Source organism: Pan troglodytes, chromosome 6 (genome assembly GCF_028858775.2).
Source record: "Pan troglodytes isolate AG18354 chromosome 6, NHGRI_mPanTro3-v2.0_pri, whole genome shotgun sequence".
Taxonomy (NCBI): Eukaryota; Metazoa; Chordata; class Mammalia; order Primates; family Hominidae; genus Pan; species Pan troglodytes.
This window is the reverse complement of record NC_072404.2, coordinates 133224836-133248564: the sequence shown is the minus strand read 5'-3', so window position 1 is coordinate 133248564 and position 23729 is coordinate 133224836. Positions and strand designations below refer to the sequence as shown.

The 23729-nt window shown below is 39.0% G+C and overlaps 1 protein-coding gene across 9 annotated transcripts in view; it reads left to right on the top strand.

The window, feature by feature from the left end:
• Window positions 1-23729, top strand: part of CTTNBP2 (cortactin binding protein 2) — a 162309-nt gene that overhangs the window by 540 nt on the left and 138040 nt on the right. For 7 of the 9 annotated variants that reach the window (XR_681584.4, XM_009454062.4, XM_519331.7 and 4 more), the window contains exon 2: window positions 11767-11874. Coding sequence is in view for 7 of the 9 variants with exons in the window: in XM_009454062.4 (XP_009452337.3) it covers window positions 11767-11874 (108 nt within the window). In the remaining 2 variants the exon portion in view is untranslated. Of the gene's footprint in view, window positions 1-9; window positions 1397-9770; window positions 10995-11766; window positions 11875-23729 lie in introns of those variants that run through there. The other 2 variants (XM_009454061.5, XM_009454060.5) reach the window with 2 other exon arrangements.

The window sequence follows — 23729 nt, the reverse complement described above, 5'->3', positions numbered from 1 at the left end:
GTAGACGCGGGCCGGGGGCGGCGCCGGGGTCCCAGCCGGACCCGACTTCGCACCCCCGGGACGTTCCGTAAGCCCGGGACTCTCCGGTGCCCCTTCATCGGGGCGCCCCTTCCTCGGGATGCCCACACGGTGGAGGCCGGGGGGGGAGCGGAGCAGCCACCCTGGCTGGGGATCCCTTCTGTCCCTTCCGCGCCCCACGGGAAGCGGCCCCGGGTCGCCCGGTTCTCCCAGCTCCCTGTCTGCGTCCAGTGCGACCCCTATGCCCACTCCCTCCGCTGCGGTCGCTTCTGGCCGGGGGAGAAGGCTGGGACGTGTTTCCTGGCGAATTTGACCCCCCATTGTTCACCTCTCGCTGCGCGCGTGGTTGTAAGCGCGTGTCTCGGGGGTGCCTGGTACCGCTCAGCGGACCCGGGAGAGCAGCTTGGGGGAGGTGGGCCATCGCCCAGCAGGTGTGGGGATGCCCATTGTGTGCATCTGGTCCTGTGCCTTCGGGAGGCCCACTGGGAGAGGGCCGTGTCCAGATGTGGGCGCTGCTGCCGCTGAGGCCAGCGCTTTAGGTCCTAGCAGCCTGCTGCCCCATTACTTGGTGGTAGTGATTGGGGTGGGGTGGATGGATTGGTTCTTCCCGAGACGATGCTCAGGAGAGGTGGAGGTTCTGCACCTGGTTTCAAGACATTGTTCTCCTTCTCTGGAGTCTAGAAGCCGAATGCGCTACCATTCTTGACTGGTCCTTACTTTCACCCCCTTAATATACCGGTGTAGAGACTCGCTGGTGGTTTCCAGCCTCTACTTTGGGGAAGGGCTGGACCCACATTTCCTGGGTGGAAAAGGTTCTCGGTGTTTGGGAAGCAGCTTCGCAGGAGCTGCAAGGAGCTGCAGAGAAAGGCAGATCTGGGAGCGCCTCCCACTCTTGGCCCGATCTGGCTGCTCCCGCCGAAGGATGGGGTGGGATGGAGCGAGCGGGGCGTGGACGCCCCCCTCTTCCTATCAAGACCTGAGCAGAATCAGTGCAGGAGCGGGAGAGGGCAGGGCCGGGCGTAAACAGCGGGGGCCGCTTTAACTTCCTCCCACCCTCTGGAGGTAGGGCTTTCTGGAGAGGGAGAGGAGAGATGTGGAGGAAGGTACTTGGGGTGAGAGGAGCTGAGCCTGGCAATGGAAGGAGAAACGGGGAGGAGGACTGCTAATTTCCACTTGTAAAACTGGCAAGTTTTGATTTGAACTTTTGGGAAAATGGAGTTTCCATTCTTTGCATAGAAAATGAGAACTTTAAGATTTCAAACGAAACCTGCCCACTTATGTGAATCAGCTCCCCTCTGTGGCGCACAGTAAGGAAACTAGCTATTGAGACAAGGCTCTCTGGCAAGTGGAAATGATTTGGTGCCTTCATCCCCAAAAGGTGGGAAGGGGAAGGACGAGGAAAAAGAAAGAGGGTGTGTGGGGTGTGTGTGTGTGTGTGTGTGTGTGTGTGTGTGTGTGTGTGTGTGTGTGTGTGTGGTGTTTCTTGTTCCCCAGAAAGGTTGAATTTGTTTACTTAATCCACTCAGAATGGGTTTCTGTTACCCTCAATATTTTAATCACCTGACAATTAACCCAAACACAAACATCTGACTAATGGTCTGTAGAGCTGATATATAGTTTTGTTAGGTTAGATCGTAAACAAAACCCAGGACGCCAGGCAGATTTCTGTGTTAACAAGGTCAGTGTTCCCTCTCTTCTGTTTAAAATGTTCAAGTCTGATTTTCACTGCTGATAGTTGGGGATTTGATAATTTCACCCTTGTTAATGGGCAGAGCCATGGAAAATCTGCGAAAGTGAACCTTCTTTGCTATTTCCATAGAATCCTTTAGGGTTGCGAGATGCAATAAGGATTCTTCATCTAGTAGTTTAAAAACCAGTAATAATTTCTGAATTTTTAGTAAAATTTTGATGATGGCTTTTGTAGTAAATTGGGCCTTTTATTTTAGTTCTCCAAATAGTTTTGACTTAATAAGGCATGGTTCTCTCATATCAGCCGCTTGACCTATAGACTGATTTTTAAGTGAAAGGAAAGCTAGTGTAGAGGAGTGATATGTGTCATCACAATTGCTCCTTAAAAATCAAAGGCGTTTTATGCATTTTGGGTTCTTGTTGACTGATATTTTTTATTTTAGTGAACAATTCACTTTGCATTTTGGAGATTTGTTGACTTTCAAATTGGTTTACATATCGTGCATTTTTATGTATACATTTGGCAGTAAGGAGTCAATGGAAGCTCTGAAGCAGTAGGCTATTTTTGAAAGTGTTTTCACTAAGCTTTGACTATTTAGATTGTTGCTTAGAAACAAGCTTAATTTATAGTTTTCAGTTTAATATCATTTTTAGTGGAATGTTTTAAATTTAGTTTGTGATCCTCATTCTTAGCTGTTTAAATCCTGAAAGCATCCCAAGTTTAAGGCTGGGTAACAGCTACATTATTCAATAGGATCATATTAATAGTCTTTGCCGTGAACCGTGCCGGGAAACCTGGGCTATTTTCAGTGCCTTAGCCAAATGTGATGACTTTTATAGGCCATATTGCTGTTTCCACTCTGAAAATAACTCCTAATGGATAAGGCAGTATGGAAAACGAAATCTTCATGCTTTTTATTGTCACCAAAGAATTTTGGAATGAAAGGAAAATGGAGATCTTTTTAGAGCTATATTTGGGAAGCCAAGCAACATTCTTGTCATTCTGAGCTTTTCTGGAGCAGCTAATAGACAAGAAGTAGGTATAAAATTTGTTGTCATGGTGGCAGTGACAAAGAAAAACTTGGACAATGATTTAAAATGCACGACAGTGATGTTAAACAAATTAACAGCTGAACTTGAAATTTTTGTTTTCCAGGTGACAGTATTGAATGTAAATGCACTGAAAAGAACTTTCGTAGCCAATTGCGCTAAGCGTTTTTTTAAACTAAATTATAGTTACGTGGCAGCTATAGAATGTTGAAAGTTTTGCAGCTTAATTTTTAAATAGGAAATAACGTAGATTTAACACACATTACTGAACACTTACTGAGATACAGGCATCATGAGTATGATCTTCGCTGCCCTAAAGTAATACATTCCAGTGATAGAAACTGACATACGCCAAGGAATCAAATTGGGGATGATGGTGTCATGAGAGGCAAAAATGATTTTGCATTAGAAGTTTGGAGAGGAACAGTCATAGAGAGGGTCCCTAGTGGATGGATCTAGAAACTTCCATAGAAGGATGACATTTGAAGTAGTCCTTGAGACTGAAGGAGGATTTGGACCGGCACTGCAAGAAGGAGTGTGCAAATGTGGTCATATCCTAGGGAGCCATATGCGAAGGGTTTTCAGTGATGAGCATAGAGGTTCCCATTCTGGTCTCAGCTATGTGGTTCAGAAAAATAGCTTGGAAGTTGAGGAAATTGACTGGAATATTTTTCCAAAGATGAGAATATAACTGTTTTCAGTGTCCTGCTTTTCACTCTTTTTTTTCTTCTTAAATAATAGGTTGTAGATTTCTGTTTGCCCCAGTTTTTGAACTTTATTATTATTGTCGTTGCTGTCATTGTATTTCTCACAGCAGCAATTTTGTTTAGAGAACATTTGTCTTCTCAGTGATTGAATCCATGCCTGGGCTAGATTACCAGTTGGTTCTATCCTTGTGTGTTTCTCATAACTTTATGAGGTGAGAAAATGTTTCACAGCCTTGGTACTTAGACATTTACAAATATCTGCTGTTGATCATGTGGACAGGAAGGCTGTGGCTGGGAGAAAGCAGCCTCCTCCTCCGAGGAGAGTTGTGTGAAGTTTGTAAAAGAAAGCAAAGGTGGTTAGCACAATGCCAGGCACATGGTAAGTGTTCCACAAATATTTACTGAATGAAGAAAATGAAAAGAAGCTCACCAAGAAGCTGTGTCATAAAATTTAATGTTGATTGGCTAATTAGAAAACTCACTTTGTGTGTTACCAGCTATCTTATAGTGAAATTATTGGCCTGTGACTTGTAATAATTAATGTTATAGATATTATAGATCTTGATCCAAAAAGATAACCCTAATTCTTTTAAAATTTTCATTTTAATACTGCCGCTTTCCAAGCTGCTTTTCTCAATGACTTCTTAGATTCTTTGCAGGGGTTTTTTAAAAGTTTAATTTCCAACACTATTAGTTTTCTCTTTAGATTCTCCCTTTTCAAAATGATGATTGAGGCTGCACCTCTGCCATCCTGCATCCTTCCAATAATAAGAGTCAAGGCCACATCACCCATTGGGGTGTGGAGGAGAGGATGATTGATAGGGGGTTAAGAGAAATGTGGGGAAGTTTGGAAACAGGAAAGGGGAATAAAAGGAAAGAATGGGCAGGAAAAAAGGAGTTTAGGCAAGGCTTTAGAATAGTCTGCAATTTCACAGAAATGTGGGACTGGAATTTCAACTTTGAATGTGCCTAGGAAGGATGGAGCAGTATCCCCCAACTTCGTTTACTTTGCTACCCAGGCCTGTCTGAGTATTGCTTTAGAAGGATACTTTATTTGAACATTCTCGATTACATTATTCTCTGTTGGTGCTCCTTTGCAAAGCTTATGTAACATGGAAAAATATTTGTCTTTTCTGTTGGTAGTTAGGTAAGGAATCAGAGGAGAGGTACGAGAGACGATGATGATGACATCGATATTGAAAGATTTTTAAAATTTTAATGTTTTAAATAACTTACACAAATAACGAGATCATATTATTAATGCTGTGTACAGCATGATGCCTTCCATATAGAAATCCTGATTTTAGAGTAGGGGGAGATACTCTCTTTAAATAAATTGTTAGTAACCAACTAATACGTTGGGGATCAGTTTAAAAGGTTATAGTAAATGTAGAGTAGTCGAGGTAACATTGCTGTGTGGAGTGAGTACTTGTTTGCAGATGATTTGGTTTTGACATTTTTATATTTCATTGAAAAGACAAGATGGTTCCAAAGGCCTGCGTCTTCATTTGGCCCAGCCTTTTCATTTGAAAATCAGCGTGCAGATATTTGCCACCTACAGATAATCAAGACTATTCTTTAATGCATTGTAAGCTTCTTAAAGGATGGTTATTACATTTGAATGTCTGCTTGCCTGTGGAGCTGATCCATGTCCCATGTCGGGCTGATGTAACATTGAAAAACTGAGTTAGGGTGAAAATAGATGTTGTTTTATTTGAGATGTAGTCCTTTTTTTTCCCTAAGGAGGAAATAGAGACTGCGGGGAGATCTGAAAGGAGGAAAAGGGAGGTAGCTGAGCTTAATTATCGGAGGCTGTCACCCCTGAGCCAGTTTTCTGCCATTCTTTCCAGCTTTCTCAGCTAAAACTAGTTACATCCATTACCAGGTTTCCTTCCTGACATTGTTTCCTTGTCAGTATTACCTCCTTTCAATACACTGAGTTTCTTGTCTTGCATCAAAGACCCCAGACAGTGTGGTTGATTTGAGGTGCATGACCTTGGAGAGCTGACACCAAATAGATCTCATGTTCTCATACTATATGTTGTTTTAAAGTGGAACATCAAGCAGCTTCCCTAGTTTAGGTTACTCTAAATGATTTTTGAAACACTGAGTGAATCATCTAATACAGTTACTTAGTTCCCCCTAGAGTGGGCTGAAACATTGTATCTTAGTAAGATGGATGTACCTGAGACATCCTTTGCACACTTTCTGTTTTCATACTGTGTGCAGTAGACATTTTATACCCAAAGTGTATATGGTGGGGTGGGGGCAGGGGGAGCATGTTGGATAAAATAAGTGAAGAAGTAATGTTCTTACTGTCCTGACACATCTAGTAGGAGTGAGAAAATAGAGTTAATAGAGATAATAAGTTTACTATGAGGAAATGCACAAGGCCAGACATGATTAACTGCCAAGTGAAGTAATAGAGCAGATTTTAAGACTGAATGGCGAGAACAAGAGATTTCTGGAGTCTGGAAAGACATTCAAAAGTGGGTTTGAGCTATGTGCTGAAGAAAGATAGTACCCAGATGAATCAGAGGAGAATGGAGGATTAGGAAGAGCAGCATCAGAGGTATGCAACCCCATCACAAAAATTCTTTCCTCCTTGTAGAGAGAGAAATCGGGAAGATAGTCTCAAGGCAAGAAGTAACTTCAGAGATTTGAAAATACTTTGAGATCTTGAGAAGTATGTACTTTTCTTCATGAAAACCCTTACAATTACCTGAATTCTTAATATAGTGCATGTTCTTATGTACCTAGAGAGGTGAATTTAATATTTTGCGTGTCAGTGATACAGCCTTTGCATTGTGATGGTGAACTTTCAAGTTGATTTCATTGCTTTTCCTTTTTGATAGCCCTTATTCGTCCCCAAAGCATAAATCTTGCTTACATAGAAAGTTCTAAATGCATTATTATTAGCATGCACTATTAAACTGGGAGGAAAATACATTTCTCTAACTTCTGAGCAAAGAGGCAAAATCAGTTTTCCTCAAGTACCTCACAAAGGCTTTTAGGCTCAGGAAATGACCTAAATGAATTTCCTCAGTCCAGTAATCCAGTTACCCTGATGGTACATGAAATCAGGACATTTAGGGGCTGGAGGAGATTTAAGAGATCACTTACTCCAGCATCCTTATTTTTACTGATGGAAAACCTGATATTCAAACAGATGAAATGATTTGCCCTAGTTTGCTGATTCTTCCCTAGCCACATTGCTCATCACCCCACCTTCCAGTCTGCCTGCTTTCTCCTGTGTAAAGCTTACTGATGGAAAATAGGCACAACCTGCTGGATTTTAAATTGGAAGAGAGGCTTTTGGTGTTGGTGGGAAGAGCCAGAGAAAGTGCCTGAGTTTGTGTTTGGTCACCAACATATCCCCCAGCAGCCCTGATAGGACGGATGTGTTTGAGGAAAGATCTGAGGGGTGTCTCTGCCATTGTGGCTCATAATGTCTCCTGAAGGCATTCTGATAATCAATCAATGTTGGTTGGTTCCACTAATTCTAAAAGGGTATGGGTAAGACTTTTCTGTTAATATTTAGCTGTATCTATTGAATTCCCCACATAAACCTAGTGTTTTAGATTTGGGGAGGGGGGAACTTGGTATTGGCCTGTGTTCAATTCTGGAAATTTAAGATGAGTTGACTCAGCCAGGGTCTGTTTTGTCTATTCTGTCTCTTTCTCTCTTTCTCAGCCTGTATGAGAAAAAATCCTGAAGAATGCCCTCCCCACGCTTGCCCCAAGTAATTCAGAGCTGTTCAAAACTACAGTGTTGAACAGTTGAGTTTGGGATTATTGCTCCTTTTTCATTTATACATAATATATCATATATATGTATATATTATATATAATTATATAAGTATACTTTTTAATTTTAAATAAATTATATATAATAAATTGTAATATACAATAGATTAACATACAATAAATTAATATATATGACTTGTATCCTAAACAAGACATACTTTGATGACCAGATTCTGGATTAGTTGAAGCTGCCATGCCAGATTTTTAAAACTAGGTGTTAAGCATTTTTTCTGGAATGCTTTTCCTGGCAAATGTAACAGGCAGAAGAGTGGCCTGTGGAATTGAAATCTGTTTTTCTATTTTTTTTTTCTTTTTTTTTTTTTTTTTTGGAGATGGAGTCTTGTTCTGTCACCAGGCTGGAGTGGCACGATCTCTGCTCACTGCAACCTCTGCCTCCTGGGTTCAAGCAATTCTCCCACCTACAGCCTCCGTAGTAGCTGGGACTACAGGTGCACGCCGCCATGCCTGGCTAATTTTTTTTTCTTTTTTTTTTTTGTATTTTAGTAGAGACGGTTTCACCATGTTGCCCAGGCTGGTCTCGAACTCCTGAGCTCAGGCAATCTGCCGGCCTTGGCCTCCCAAAGTGCTAGGATTACAGGCGTGAGCCACCGTGCCTGGCACAGGTCTGGTTTTACTTTGTTTTTAGTTTCTTTTCATCACTAAAAAATAGCTGGATTTTTCTTTTTTAATTGGGAAAAGCAAGTTCAATAGTAAACTTTAGTCTGCGAACATGTCTGCTGTGATTTTTTTCTGGGGGGTGTTGGGGATTTGGGGGTCATGTTTTCATGAGTGCCCTGATAGAGACCTTAATTTTTTTGTGTGAGTGGCAGCATTTGAATCTGTTCTGTCTTCTATCCAATTTGAAAATTACATTATCAAGGCAATCTTTTATAAACATTGTATGACTTAAAATAGTTCGTTTGGCTCTTAAACCAAGAAACTTTAATATTTTTTTCTATATCTAAGTACTTTTGTACCATATGCATCTAAGATTAATGCCACTTCATATATATATGAATATATATGAATATATGTTGAATGAATATATATGAATATATATTGAATGAATATATATGAATATATATGTATATATAAATATATATGAATATATATGAAATATGAATATATAAGAATATATGAATATATAAATATATGAATATATATTCATATATCTATATGAATATATATATTCTAACAAAAATGTAGTTTTTGTTAGAATTTTTGCTTCTGGGGTTATTTTTCTAAAAATGCTAAAGTGCTTTATATTTATAAAATACTTGGAGTCTTAAGATCTCCAGCATCTTTTCATGCACAGTACTTTTTTTAACCCTGTTTTGCCAGAATAGAATTGGAAATAAAAGTTGTTGACAATTTGAAAATATTATTATTATATTTGTACTATGGAAGGCCAGGAATTAGTAGAGAAATTTTACTATGACTAGTAGTGGAGAAGTGGGGGTGGAGTCATAGAGGGAAGAGAGACAAGCAGACAGATGCACTGTATGTTTCAAACAGTACATCACTTCATATGTTGTGATGGGAGACAGATTTATTTTTAACATTCTGTGTGACATAATCTATGGTTTAGCAAGAACGCTTGTACCAATATTTTTTATTTTAATGAATTTCCCTCTTTATTGATGATAATACATAGAAAAACAGAAGTTTTAGCTGTAGGTCACATGTGTTGCTGCTACTGACGGAAGCAGGGCAGGCTCTCCTGACTGTAATATGAATCAGGATCTTGGCAATGTCTTTCATAATTTATTAGTTTTTAAAATGGAGCACTTTGCTTATAAAGCTTTGGAGAAACAAGACAATAAAATATACAATTAATTAAAATCTTTAGAGCAACCAGCAGCATCATTAATAAAGCATTACACTCTAAAGCACATAAGAATTGCAGCGTACTCTCCCATCTCAGTGGGAAAAACCAGGATAAAAGAGCCTGTCTTTCATCATAGTGAATAAACTGAGTTTATTGGACTTGGGCTGGTAGATTTTCAAAGAAATAGGCTCCTGGCCAATACCCCATTCCTCTCTACATGAAACATCTGGGTTAATAATAACAATCGCCTGCCTTCATTTGGCACTTACTTCATTGATATGTTCTTGTTTAATCCTCACAAGAATGCAGGGTAGACGTTAGGAATTCCATTATACAGATGAGAAAACAGAGGATGGCATGAGTTACAGAAGTGCTCCTCACCATGTAGTCCGTGGACCAGCAACATCAGCAGGAGCTTGTTAGAAGGGCAGATTCACAGCCCCACCTCGGACTCACTGAATCACAATTTCCAGGGGTGGAGCCCCGTGGCTTGTTTTTTCACAAGGTCTTCAGGTGATTCTTATGCATGCCAATGTTTGAGAACAATTAGTTTATAAGACCTTATGGACACTACTGTGTAGTAGGAGCAGAAACTGAGACTTGGTACATTGGATTTTACTGTTCATAGGGAGCATCTGTAAGAAATCTTTGAAGTATGGATCCTTCAGAACTATACATGATTTATGCTTGCTATAGATTTTCCTTTTCTCTTTATCCTTAGCGCTTGCCTTTCCAAATAACTTCTCTGTCTAGTGTATATGCAAAAAGAAATAATTTTAAGAGAGAGATCCTTTTAAAACCTTTCTTGAGAGAACCCCCTAGCTCTAGTCTCTTTCCCCTTTGTACCGTCATATCTCTTTCCAGAAGATTATTTTGAAACTTAAATGTGACCATTCTGGTCATGCCTGTTTGAAAGCCTCTGAAATCATTTATTGTCTTTGCTATGTATACTTTTGTGTCTTCACAGAAATAGACCAGTGTTCATGTTGGCTGACTGACAGGATGGTACCATTTTTATCTCATCTCAAAGAGCTTATTCTAGAATGTTGGTGCCATGCTGGTAAAGTGTGAAGATAAATCATGGCATTTGATCATATATCCTGATTTTACCATTTACTGGTTAGTTGCATGATCTGCATATATCATCTGACTTTTCTGAGTTTCTATTTTAAAAATGGAGGTGGCAATATGGTGTAAATTAGAGTCAATTCTTTGAGAATACTTTGGAAGCCATTGGGTGCTATGCAAGTGTGAAGTAATGTTCTGGCATGTTTTGAACAATGGCTTCTGAGGGCGAGTCTACAGAGAGATTTGGGGATAAATGTTGTGTTACTCTTCCCTGTGATGGTGACTGGGCTTGTCAAATGAGTTTGTGTACAGAAGGGAGGAGCAGAGTGTGCCTGGTGGAAGGATCTCAGGCTTTGGACTCACCCAGGCTGACTGTGAACTTGCTATCAGCTTTATCTCTAAAACGAATGCCAGAGAACCTACTTGTAAAAGTTGCTATGAGGAAGGTTGGAGTGGAAGACAAAAGAATCGAGAGTCAATGGTATATTCATGGGATTTAAAGCCATGAGAGGTTGGATGCAGTCACTCAGGGAAGAAATCTACAAGAGAAGACAAAAGGGCTGGAAGAACCTTGTGTGAGAAATTATGAACCACCACACCGCCCCCCCACCCCACGCCACACCTAGGGCTCTGGTGCTGACTTTGTACTGTAGCTGGGTCCCTGGAAGGCTCACTTACTCGAGCCTCAGCTCCCTCCCAGGCCTGCCAAGAAGCTACAGAGGCATTCATAAGAAGGCACTTTGATAACCAAACAGCAGGGGTTCCAAACCCACCTGACTATGGCAGCCCAGATGACCACACATGGATGGCAGTCCTGGCTTCTTAAAAGTGCGTGTGCCTGTACTGTGTATGTGTGTGTGTATGTGTTGGTGGGGGAGGGTTGGCAACATGAGGAATGTGTTCCTTCTAAAGGGGCAGCTACTTCCTGGCTTGGTGGATTATTGCCCTGAGGAAATATGAATCTGGAGTTACCCAGTCATCTGACATTTAAAGACAAGCCAGGGATCTGGATTTTTTGGTGACATCTTCAGATTTTTTTAATGTTGGCTAAATGAAAAACAACAACAACGACACACCCACTTTGTGACCCGAGTAACACACATCTGTGGGCCAGATTTGGCTGCCAGCTGGTGGCCTCTGCTGCAGAGTGTATAAGCATGACCTATTATTATTGGATGTTCTGGAATTTATAATAACCTCCCAGGAACCTTTATGCTGGGGCCCTTCTAGGAATACATCTATGCTTTCTTTGCTTCTCTTGAAACTCCCCCACTCCCACAAGATGTACCAGACCTGTTTAGCTTCAGACTCCAGGGACTTTAAATTTGTGCTATGTAATTTGGAGAGATTTTGAGTCTGGGTGTGCAGGCAGGCTGGGCAACTATAGCTCCTTGGAGAGGAGAGTTGAGAGATTGGCGTTATAGTTTTTACCTCTCCTCCTAGAAGGTCAAGGCGTAAATTGTCTGCTGCAAATAGTACCCCGGTGCCTGCTGGATCTGCCGAGTCACTGGGATAAAACTGATTCATTACATACCCTTAGGATGTGTGTGTCTTCCTTAGGAAAAGATTTTTCATGGCCTTATTTTTTTATGTGTTACAGAAAAAAGAGTTTGATGTGGATACTCTCAGTAAATCCGAGCTGCGGATGCTCCTCAGCGTGATGGAAGGGGAGCTGGAGGCCAGAGACCTTGTCATCGAGGCCCTGCGGGTAAGGACGACACAGGAGTGGGTCTCCATGCTGGATCATTTGCTTTTTTCAAAGAGCCATTGGCAAACCTTCTTTTTCTTAATTTTTGAATCAAATAGATTTAAAATGTTACATCAGGTCAAAATGTGCTCTTCACCCCAAACACTAACCCATAACTTTTATAAGCCCAAACAAACACTGAAGTCAGATGGTCATTGAAATGCTGGGGGCCGAGACGAAACTGTTTAGTACGGGAAACTTGAGGAGTCAGCTGTACTCGTGCAGAAATCCTTTTATGTTTCACATGTTTATTTGGTTAGAAACGTGTTTTCAGAAAATTGCTAATTTGGTATCCTACATGTATGTGAGGGCAGTGAGGAAAAGTTGAGGTTTATAAAAAATATTGCTGGTAATAGATATTTTTTCTTCCTATAAAAATTGTTATTTTTTTATTTTTAGAAACTCATGCATTAAAAAGTAAATGTTTATCTATACCTTCAAAGTGTTAATTTTTTCTGGTCTTTCAGTAATTTTGAAATATTTCTGTAATTGCTTACAAAGAATATATTACTTAAATGTCTCAATAAAATTTTCTTTTTGAAAAAACAATGGTGAATCTCAGCACTTTGGGAGGCTGAGGTGGGCGGATCATGAGGTCAGGAGATTGAGACCATCCTGGCTAACATGGTGAAACCCCGTCTCTACTAAAAAATACAAAAAAATTAGCCGGGCATGGTGGCAGGTGCATGTAGTCCCAGCTATTCGGGAGGCTGAGGCAGGAGAATGGCGTGAACTCGGGAGGCGGAGCTTGCGGTGAGTCGAGATCACGCCACTGCACTCCAGCCTGGGCGACAGAGCGAGACTCCATCTCAAAAAAAAAAAAAAAGAAAAAAGAAAAAACAATACATCAAGAAAGTCTAATCACCAATTTTCCAATTAAGTATTCTGGATCTTGCGTTTGTTTTGGTTTGTAGATCAAACATAATTTGGTGCTTGTTTTTTTCCCTCTTTTCTATTTAATACTTTGTCTGTAATTAGTTATTTTTTGGTTCTTGGTCATTTGGCCAAGAAGGATATATTTATTAAGTATGGGTTTATCTTATTTCATCAGGGAATTGTTTCCTCAAACCTTGTCTTAGGAAGTCTAATTTAATGTACATATGAAAATCTGTGGAATGTTAACACATTGTTGCCTGTGACAGGAGCTTATATGGTAGAGGAGGGAGGTGGTAGTGCTGGATGGTCAGACATAATAATGGAGAGGGTGGATATGGGGAGAACTCAGTTGTGTGGGAAGAAGAGATAGTTCCTGAAGTCATGTCTTCAATGTATTTTCATAAACCAGAAGTTGGCATAGCAGATGTAGTGATTATCCATCAATTTGATTGCAGAAACAAATTGCCACAGAAAAATGGTAGTATAGTTAAGTATAGAGGCCGATATTGAGTTAAAGGTGTTGCCTTTTGAATGACAAGTTCTGCTAAGTAGACATTTGCAGTTTGCTTATATTCATCCTATTCCACATTGAGAACATCTGTATTGCTGGCAAATGTATATTTTCCTGAATGAAATTTTTGGGAGAAATGCTGAGGCAGCATGTAACTAACATATGTGACCCTTAGCCCAAGGACAGAACAAGGGCACAGTCAGCTGCGGAGGCCAGTAGTATAGCCTCTTGTGGTGAGATAGAAGTGAAGGGCTCCAGCTGTGCCTTAGATAGATATATATATATATATATATATATATATATATTTTTTTTTTTTTTTGGTCCTTCTGTGTTAACTTGTGAAAGGCATCAGCACTATGGAATTCCCCACTACTCACATCAATGTTTGAACATTTAGTGAAGTCTGTGTTTTTATGTATCACCTTAGCAACCACATGTATTTCTCTTTTTAATTTAATTGCAATACTTTGAAATGTTGAAATGTGAGAGTAGACGTAAAGGCTTGCTAATAATCAGCACTTGCCGAATGAACATTTTTCATAGCGTCAAGGAATGTTAGAATTACAGGGAGCCTTAGATGATATTGTAGGTCAGTGTTTTGCATCCCTGTCAGATGTGGTGTCTCCTTTTCATAAAATATTTTATCACCTTCTTACTATCCTGCAATGAAATTTATGGAGAATTGCATGTATAAGTAGGTTCTGTTAAAAATTACAAAACCAATACAAAGATAACAGGAAAATATTTAAAATAAAATATGATGTACTCAATATATAAATGCTCAGACATGACTGTACTGAAAGACGTGATAAAACACGTGTCTATTTGAACCTATTCATGGCATTGACATCAATATAATAGTTGCAAAAGAATCCTGATCCCATCCTGCTATGTTGTTTACTCTGAGTCAGCAGATTTGTGGTGGGTGAGGTGATTTTCTGAAATGGTGAATGACTTAGTAAAGTTGCAAACAAAAGTACGCACATACACAGGAGTTGAATCCCTGGAAAATTCAGTTTGTTAAAAATTATATTGACTTGTTTAATAAGTAAAAAGGAGTTACCCTCTAGACTGGTCATATAGAAGGTTCCAGTGAAAGGAATGAACAGAGAGATATTTGAAACATGGCACAGTTCCTGGATATGTGGAAAGGAACCACATCTTTTCTCTGCCTCCCTAAGTGCCAATCACTGTGAAAACCAAAAATGCTCATCTGTTTCCAAAACACATCCTAGGGTACTGCTCCTGTGGAGAACCACTGGCCAAGACCAGTTTCCTTTTTTTATAGATAAAATCAAACAAAAAGCCTGGAGACTTCTGACTTATCGAAGGCCACAGATATGGCATGCATAAGAGCTTCCAGTTCATTTTCACACAGCCTGCCATGTGGAACTCGGTGTATATGGAGACTCTTTGTTTTGTTTTGTTTTTTGTTTTCTTTTTTTTGAGACGGAGTCTCACTCTGTCGCCCAGGCTGGAGTGCAGTGGTGCAATCTTGGCTCACTGCAAGCCCCACCTCCCGGGTTCACGCCATTCTTCTGCCTCAGCCACTCAAGTAGCTGGGACTACAGGTGCCCGCCACCATGCCTGACTAATTTTTTGTATTTTTAGTAGAGACAGGGTTTCACTGTGTTAGCCAGGATGGTTTTGATCTCCTGACCTCGTGATCTGCCCCCCTTGGCCTTCCAAAGTGCTGGGATTACAGGCGTGAGCCACGGTGCCCGACCTATGGAGATTCTTAAAGCTTTTTTGGTTTAAAATTGAGAATTGTGATTTCTTTATTTAGATGATTGTGTTTTTTACAGTAGGTAATAATGTCGTCTTCACATAACTGTGGTAGCCATCATAGCATCACTGTGGTGATTTACTGATTGAGTGTTCCCTGGGACATTCACTGGTCACAGTATGTCATCTGTTTGCCTTTTCCCATAGGGGTGGAATGTAACTGAGTGACTAATGCCCCAGAAAGAAATTGGGAAGGAGAGAGGCTGTGAAACTGTCATTTTAATTTTGTTTTACATTATGAGATCAATTTACTCCTAAATCAAGAATCAAAATCTCCTCAATCGGTAATCAGTGTGCTGCTATTCAACTGTGAAGGAAGTGCATCTTGGTTTTTTTTTCAGCCAAAATTAATATTCCTCTGAAAATAGTAAATAGTTTTAAACTTAATATATAAATTATAAAGATACCTAATTTGTACACTGAACTTTATTAAATTTAGAAATGATTTTGTTGTGAGACAAATTCTTTAGAATTTTAAAATCTTTAAACATATATTTCAGATGAAGCTATTTTACTTTAAATCATGCTATCTTGAAGCTTTGATTTCAAGTTATTAAAAATTGCATACATCATTGAATTAATGGCAATGGACTTTTCAAAACAATCCATAAATATAATTTTGGATGGGGAGGATGTTAAGAGATTGCAATATATATCTTGGTACCTTTGCTATTTTCATATATTTAAGGTACAGATACTTCCTAGTATAAAAAGCCCATGATAGTATTGAAGACATTAATTTTTAAAAAGAGCAATATTGATGGAAAAATCTGAATTGCATAAAGCTGATTAACTGAAATGTATTTTAATTGATTCTCATGGGAATTATTTAGTTTGTCAACAATTCCTCCATATTCACATAGAGTAGGAATAAATCTTTGAACAAACAGATAACATTCAGATAAAGTCCAAAGAAAAATATTTTGCAGTTCAATAAAGAATTTGCCCAAAGAGAAGCAGCTGCATTTTCTGAACACCAAGATAGGCACAGAAGCTTTTGAATTAAATTTAATTGGCTGTTCAAAATCTGAGTACACAATTTATACAGAAATCCGTGATTCAAGATTAATTAACTTTGTGGAGTCTTCTGGCCTTTGTTTCTTTTTTCCTCTTGCTACTGGTATTCTTACAGGTATCTAAGTCAAAGAGAGACAAAGTCAAGATGATGAAAATGCTATAATCATAAAATTTTAAAAGTCAAAATTATGTGCTTAAGCCTACATTTTACAGTGCCCAGCCTGCCATCATTAGCATGAGTTTACATAAATATTATATCATTTAAACAATGAATTCCTTTGGCAATTATCTTCAGATTTTTTCTGTGCCTTTTTCCTTTTAGATTGGATAAATGAGATTGACCATAAACCCATGGCAATTCTTCCTCCTAACCTTCATATAAAGTAACTATATAATCTAGACTTTCAATTATTATTTGCATTGAAACTTTTAAAAATTAGCCAGTTTAACATTTCTTCAGATAGAATGCATTTATGACCCCAATAACATAGGAGACTATCAGTTATAGAATTGCCTTGTACAAGTGGCTGTAAGAAAGAGACTCAACATAAATAGATTAAATAAGTTCATTTCTCTCACATAACAATCTGGAGGTGAGTGATCCCAGCTGGAGAGGCAGCTCCATGCTAAGTGGTCATTCAACAACCCATGTTATTTTTGTTTTACTACTCTTCTTAGGGAGTTAGCCTCATCAGCATGCTTAAAACAGGATCAGTGCCAGCTCCACATCCCAACATATGGTAAGGGGGAAAGATGGGAAATGGAGGGCAAGCATTTCCTCTAAGTATGGTCTTTGTTCTGCAGAGTGCACACAGGTGTATCGGTGAGACCTTTCATAGACATGGAACTTTTCCTAGTTGCATAGGAGCCTGGAAAATGGCCATGGCTGGCTGTAGTACTATGGAAGAAGGGAGGACTTGGGAGAACTTTAACAACCTGCTGAAGTCCAAGAGGGAGGGGCCCTATCTTGATTTCAATATTATCTTTCAAAATATCCTGGGCTAAGATATAGGAAGATAGGTCTTTCCCTCCTTCCTTCCTCAATAAGGATTTGATGAATACCTATTATGTAGCAGGCATAAAAATAACGTTTGAAGTACATGTAAGTGAAGATGTATTATGCCAAAATTGTATCTGTTTAGAAAATTCTGTTTCTTGGCTTTATGTATTTAAAATTAATTGTTCTGTGTAGTGCCATCTAGGCCTAAGTTTTACTTTTCTCAGACTGTGACTCAGTATGTTGAGTTTGCCTAGAATGATCTTCCTTTTCAAAAACTTGACTGTTCATTGGGTTCAAAATTAAAAATAAAATTTAAAGCTCTTAAGTAATTTTGCTTTAAAGCAGGTTTTCTCAACCTCAGCACTGTTGATATTTTGGACCATTTATTTTTTGCTGTTTAGGGGGAGCAGTCCTGTACATGTAAGATATTTAGCAGCATCCTTGGTCTCTACCCACTAGATGCCAGTAGCAACTCTTTGGTTGTGACAACAAGAAGGTCCCTCCATGGGGGACCAAATTGCTGCTGCTTGGGAAATGCTGTTTTAAGGAGGTAATACTAGTCAAGGAAGGACTATTTTTAAAACTGATTTTGCTAAAATTGGCCAGGCGTGGCAGCTCACACCTGTGATCCCAGCACTTTGGGAGGCCGAGGCGGGCAGATCACTTGAGGTCAGGCGTTCAAGACCAGCCTGGCCAATGTGGTGGAACTCTGTCTCTACTAAAAATACAAAAATTAGCCAGGCATGGTGGCAGGGAAATTTGGGATGAGGTCCCTCTATTTATGGCTATTAATGCAAACAGTCCACATGAGGTAATAGCTTGTTGACCCCCATTCTCTCTATAGAACTGAGCCCAACCACTTGCAACAGTGAGCCCTTGCCTTGGGACAGGCAGATTTAATTTGCCAGTGATTATAAGATGTATCTCAGGCTGGGCTTGGTGGCTCATGCCTGCAATCCTAGCACTTTGGGGAGCTGAAGCAGGTGGATCACTTGAGGTCAGGAGTTCGAGACCAGCCTGGCCAACATGGTGAAACCCTATCTCTACTAAAAGTACAAAAATTAGCCAGGTGCAGTGGCACACACCTGTAATCCCAGCTACTTGAGAGGTTGAGGCAGGAGAATCGCCTGAACCCGGGTGGCGGAGGTTGCAGTGAACCAAGATCAAGCCACTGCACTCCAGCCTGGGTGATAGAGCGAGACTCCATCTCAAAAAATAAATAAATAAATAAATAAACTATTTTTGCTAAAATAAATATAAAAACTCTATTCAAATATGTTGCATAATGATGCAGTGATTTTCTTGAAAAAGTATACCTTTAAACTAAAAGTAATTATTCTGAAAATGCCCATTTAAACAACTTCAGGACCCTTTCAAAATGTATTACATATTTTACTATTTAAAATTGAATTACAGTTTCTTATGCAGAAATTAAATGCCTTATTTTTCAAATTAAAAAGCCTTTATGGTTGTATGGTTCAGTGCTAGAATCTTGACATAGAACAAAGGCAATCACTTTAAATAGAATAATGGTTCCACTCTAGTTTTAAAAGCAGCCACAGAGTATGCTACAGAGTATTGTGAATGTTTTCCTCATATGACATGTCTGCTAAATCCTGATGAAAGAATAACAATCTGGCTTTTTATTGGTTTCAGCTAAGTAAAACATGCAGTCTTTTGTATTTTAAAATTCTCCTGTGAATGCAGGCATTTGATTGACCAAAACATACCCTTTTTGTGCTGTTCATTATAATTAATGAATGAATTAATTTGCTGAGCAGAGCTGAATTTATGAAAACAAAAATTAATTTAAGTTTCCTTTCCTGTCTGTTGAGATAACGCTTTTGTGCCATGCTAGAGAAAGGAAGAAGGGTGTTGACCAGTTTTTGTGTTGTTTCTGCAAGCAAATCAGTTTTCAGAAAGAACAAATAGCTGATGATTTTTAAGTAGCATTGTATTTGTTCCAGCAGGACAAACACTGAAATAATCAACTTTGATTCTTCTGGTCAATGTTTTCTTTGATAAACATTTACCATTAGTAAAAAACAAACAAAAAATAGAATACCATGCAAAACATTGCTTTTCCATATGTTAGAAAATGCAGGTGATGAGGTCATGAAAGCAAAATGTTTATGATCACCATTTCTGGCCCATATAATAAGCAAATGAAGTAACTGCGTAGCATTTGCCTGCTGATTATTAATAAGTTACCAAGATATATGTAAGGAGAACACACTAAAGATGAGGCTTTTCCCAGCTCAATCTCCCACATACCATTTGATCCGTTCTGCTGCAGGATAGAATCCGGGTTACAAATAGAATGAAACCAGGAATATATTTTTGCATACTATGAAGATGATCACAATTATGGGGACTGTCAGTCTAATAGTTCATTTTTAGAATTCCATGTGATCTGAAAATACAAGGTATTCCTTTGAGGCATTCTGATTACATTTTAGCCACCTCATCCTGACACTTGGTGGCTAAGCTACAAGTCATGGGTTTTTGCAGAAATTTCTTTTGCCACCTTTATGAGGAATTCTATGTTTTGATTATAAGAGGAAACAAGGGTCTAAAGCAGTGTGCTCATATACAGTGTGCAGCATCATCTTATGTAAATTTTTAAATTTTGTGTGGCATTATTTTCAACTTTGCATAAATAATTCTGTTTGCAGCCATCTCTGTTCACAACCAGCTAAAAGTAAACTAAAAAATGAAAAAGGAAGAGGGTGGTTTTATCATTTTAAACTAAAACAGTTTCTTTTCTACAGCCACCTCCATCCATCCCATGATGGTGAGTTAGGCAGTAAGCAAACCAAAGTCAAGAAAAGGGCAATTCCATTTGGCTCATGCTTTGCAGGAATCCTGAGGTTAACTGCTATTTACAACAAGCTAGAGATTGAGCAGGGGATGGAGATGAAGCTTAATATTGTTAGGTTTTCGTTATATGTCCGGCACTTCATAGGCATTATTTCTTATCCCTGTGAAATCTCTTGAGATCAGTGGTAGTACCCCTACTTTAGGAACAGAGAAAGTAAAGCTAATAGGATATATGCCATTTTCTGTCTGACTCCTAACCTTAGCCCTCATCATGTCTCTCCCCAAAAGGCAACATTAATGAAACTAAGCATTTTCCTAGAGCTGAAAGTTGTCATTTATGGATTTTTTACTTTACTTTAATTGCTATGAGGGCTCAGACCATTTCTACACACCTGTAATCAATTGTAAATTTCAAAAGCTGCACAGAAATTGAAGCTACAAAGAAATTGTTAGTATTCTATGTTTAATCATTCATTTGCTGTTCCCTTGCAATTGAGCGCAGGTAATTATAAACAGAAGTAAAGCCTTGAAAATTTTTAAGATCCTATTGAATGGCAAGTATAATAAGGTAGAGGAACATCATTGATTTTTAACGTGTCCTTATTAATTATACCAAAAGCTTGTACTTTTCTGTAATTAGGGTATGATTCTAATAGGATGAGAGAGAACATGCTGGTGCACGTGAGAAAGCTGCATAACCTGAGTTTAGGGAAGTGATGGAGATTTCTGAAATACACAAGGACACAATTACTAAGGAACTGCTCTTTCCACCCTGACCATCTTTGCATATTTTAGTCATTAAGTCTGTCTCTTGTAGTTGCATTTTGTTTTTAAATTTGTAAATCTTTTAGTTTTTCATATTTGATTTTTTTTTTTTTTTGGTTTTGTGTCTGCAAAACATCAGCAGGTAGTAAATTCAGTCCTTAAGTAGAAATTTGGTTTGGTTTCCATGAAAGGCTGTTGTATGGATTTCCTTGATGTTATAAAATTCTTTATTTTTTCCAATCAATAAAAGTTGAAGTGAATTTGCGAGGGTAGATTATGTAAGCCAGGGTCATGATAGAGGCACTACCAAGGAAGAGTTCAGTATTTTAAGTAATTGATATATTAAAATGCGGATGTGTCATTGGCCTTGTTAGAAAGTTCAGGTTTCCTTTCATGAAGCCTGAATCAACAGAATCTAGTTTTAGATTAGATTTTTTAAGACAAACTTTTAAGTAATCCTGTCAAGTTAACTTAGAGTTGATGATTTTCTATTGATGAGTCTCTTTCCGTGAGTGCCTGGGAATACATTTTTCATAAAAAAGTCTCAAAAGTGTATTGGGCTTCCTTCTGGAGTTTCTTGACAAAATAATGAGACTTGACTGGCATAACTGAGAAGCAACCTTCCATCATGTCTGCTTGGCTACATCAGAGGTTCCATGTGTTTTTGTGCCTGTATGGGAATAGTAACAAGTTGTGAGTTTGGTTTGGTGGACTGTAGATAGGACAACTAATGGAAGAGCTTTAGAAACTCTTAATAGATACTGTGAATATGTTAAACTCTTAATAAGTTTAGATTTCAGAGAGTTGACAATTGAGATTCACTGTAGGCTCCGAGTTAGGAAACAGATGTGGTAAAAACAGTGTCTAAGGGAGATTACGTTAACCACTTTTGGAAATAGATTGACAGTAAAAGGGAAAGAAGGAATCTGAGGAAGCAGTTACAGTTGACGTTAATTAAAGTATGGTTCCATGAAGCTCTGAATTCTGGGTGATGGCTCTAAATGTAATTTGTTGTGTGTGTGTGAGGGGGGTGGTGGGGAGGTATTAACAGGACTTGAATAGACAGAAGAGATTGGGAATAAAAGTATCTCCTCCAGCATGAGTGCATTATTTTCCTTTATTTCCTCTCTTCTCTTTCTTTTTTTCCCTCTATTTTCTTTTCTTTTTTTCTTAAATAGAGACAGGGTCTTGCTATGTTGCTCAACCTGGACTCAAACTCCTGGGCTCAAGAGCTCTTCTTACCTCAGCCTCCCAAGTAACTGGGACTGCAGGTGTGTACCACCATGCTAAGCTTAAGAGTGCATTATTTTCTAACTGGTGACAGCAAATAGTTGTTCCTACTGCAGTTTCTGTGTCAGGGTAGAAACTTTGTTTTTTAAGGACATTGTGTTTATACTCCATGTGAATTCATGCTCAATTAATTCAGGCATTTGTTCTAGTTCTTCCAACAGCCTTTTTAGTGCTTAGCTGTTCAACATTCACCTAGTAAATATTTTCTCAGTGTATATTTATCATATCAGGTGTTGCACTGGGAAGAGAGTGTAAGCTAAATAGTCCCGGTACTTCTAAAATTTATTGTCTAGTAAAGAACACTAACCATAATAAATTGCATTTGTGATAAGTGTGACAATGGAAAAGTACTGGGCTGTTAAGATTATGTACCATGACTGATATGGTATTTTTCTTATACCCACTGTGGAGGGCTGTGTAATAATAGGGCCAAAGTTAAGAATACAAAATATTTGCAAAATATTAATATTTATAATATATCTAATAAAATAAAAATAACCATGTTTCTCTTGTTTGGGCCCCACCTACTTAGGTTTCCCTGGATTTTGTGCAACTCCCTCAAAGTTGTTTTATTTTGTGCAACTGCTTTGCCGTGTCTGCTTTTGATTTCTCCTTGTATGCAGATGATGGCCTCATGAATTTCTTGCTTTTCAAAGTGACTGTTAGTCTCTCCTATTTATCTGTCATTCTTTGGTTACTTGAAATTACAAAGCAGTATGGCTGTTTTGTACCAATGAATATAGAGGTGGTTTGTTTGTTTTGTTTTAAGAAGGGGCCTCTGTCAACCAGGCTGGAGTGCAATGGCACGACCATAGCACACTGCAGCCTTGAACCAAACCATATATATAGGTCCCATCTGTGGTTTCAGGCATGCACTTAGAGTCTTGGCACATATTCCCCATAGATAAGGGGAGGCTATTGTATATTCTACTAATCAAGCAGTCACATAGCTCAGATTGAAGGTGAAGAGACATAAACCTGACAGGGGAGAAATGTTGAAGAATTGGAGGATGTTCCAAAACCTCCAGGAAATACCTGCCTTTGTTTGCTGAGCCCTAACTGCTAGGCATGCTATTTAGTATTTTATGTGGATTATGTCATTTAACCTTCATGAGTATCCCTGGAAGTAGGTACTGTTATTATCTCATTTTAAGGCTCATGGTTAAGGAAAGTGTTCTGTGTCACACAGCTAAGTGCCAAGCCAAAGTTTGGACCCAGGTCTTTCTATCTCCAAATGCATCTTCTTAACTACTCTTCTATATAATCTCGTGGAAGAGAGCTAGGAAATAGCTACTAATTAGAATGCAGGGCTGGCTTGTGTGTTTTAGTAAAGCCCAGAGAAAAGAGTTCTAATGAAGATGAATTATGGACGGCTTCTGGGAAGAGGTGGCATTCTTGTAGTCTTTTGAAGAATGAGTACCTTAATGAATAGAACAATGAGAAGTGTGTTCTGATCAGAAAGAGCCAGAGCACAGGATCTGTGTGTGCTCTGGGCAGAGTGAGGAGGTAATGGATGAAGGCACAGGGGTATGGACTGATGGAGTAGGAGTTCCGATGGGCTCTATCCAGGAGGTTTTGAATGCCAAGCTGAAGCATTTATGTGCTTAGCCTGGTAGGCAGTGCAGAGTCCCTGCAGATTATCAAGCAGGAAAATTGAATGATCTGAGGCTTTTGTTCTCCAAGTGTGGTTTCCATACCTGCAGCATCAGCTTCATCTCATTAAAAATGCGAATTCTTAGAATCCCTACCCTA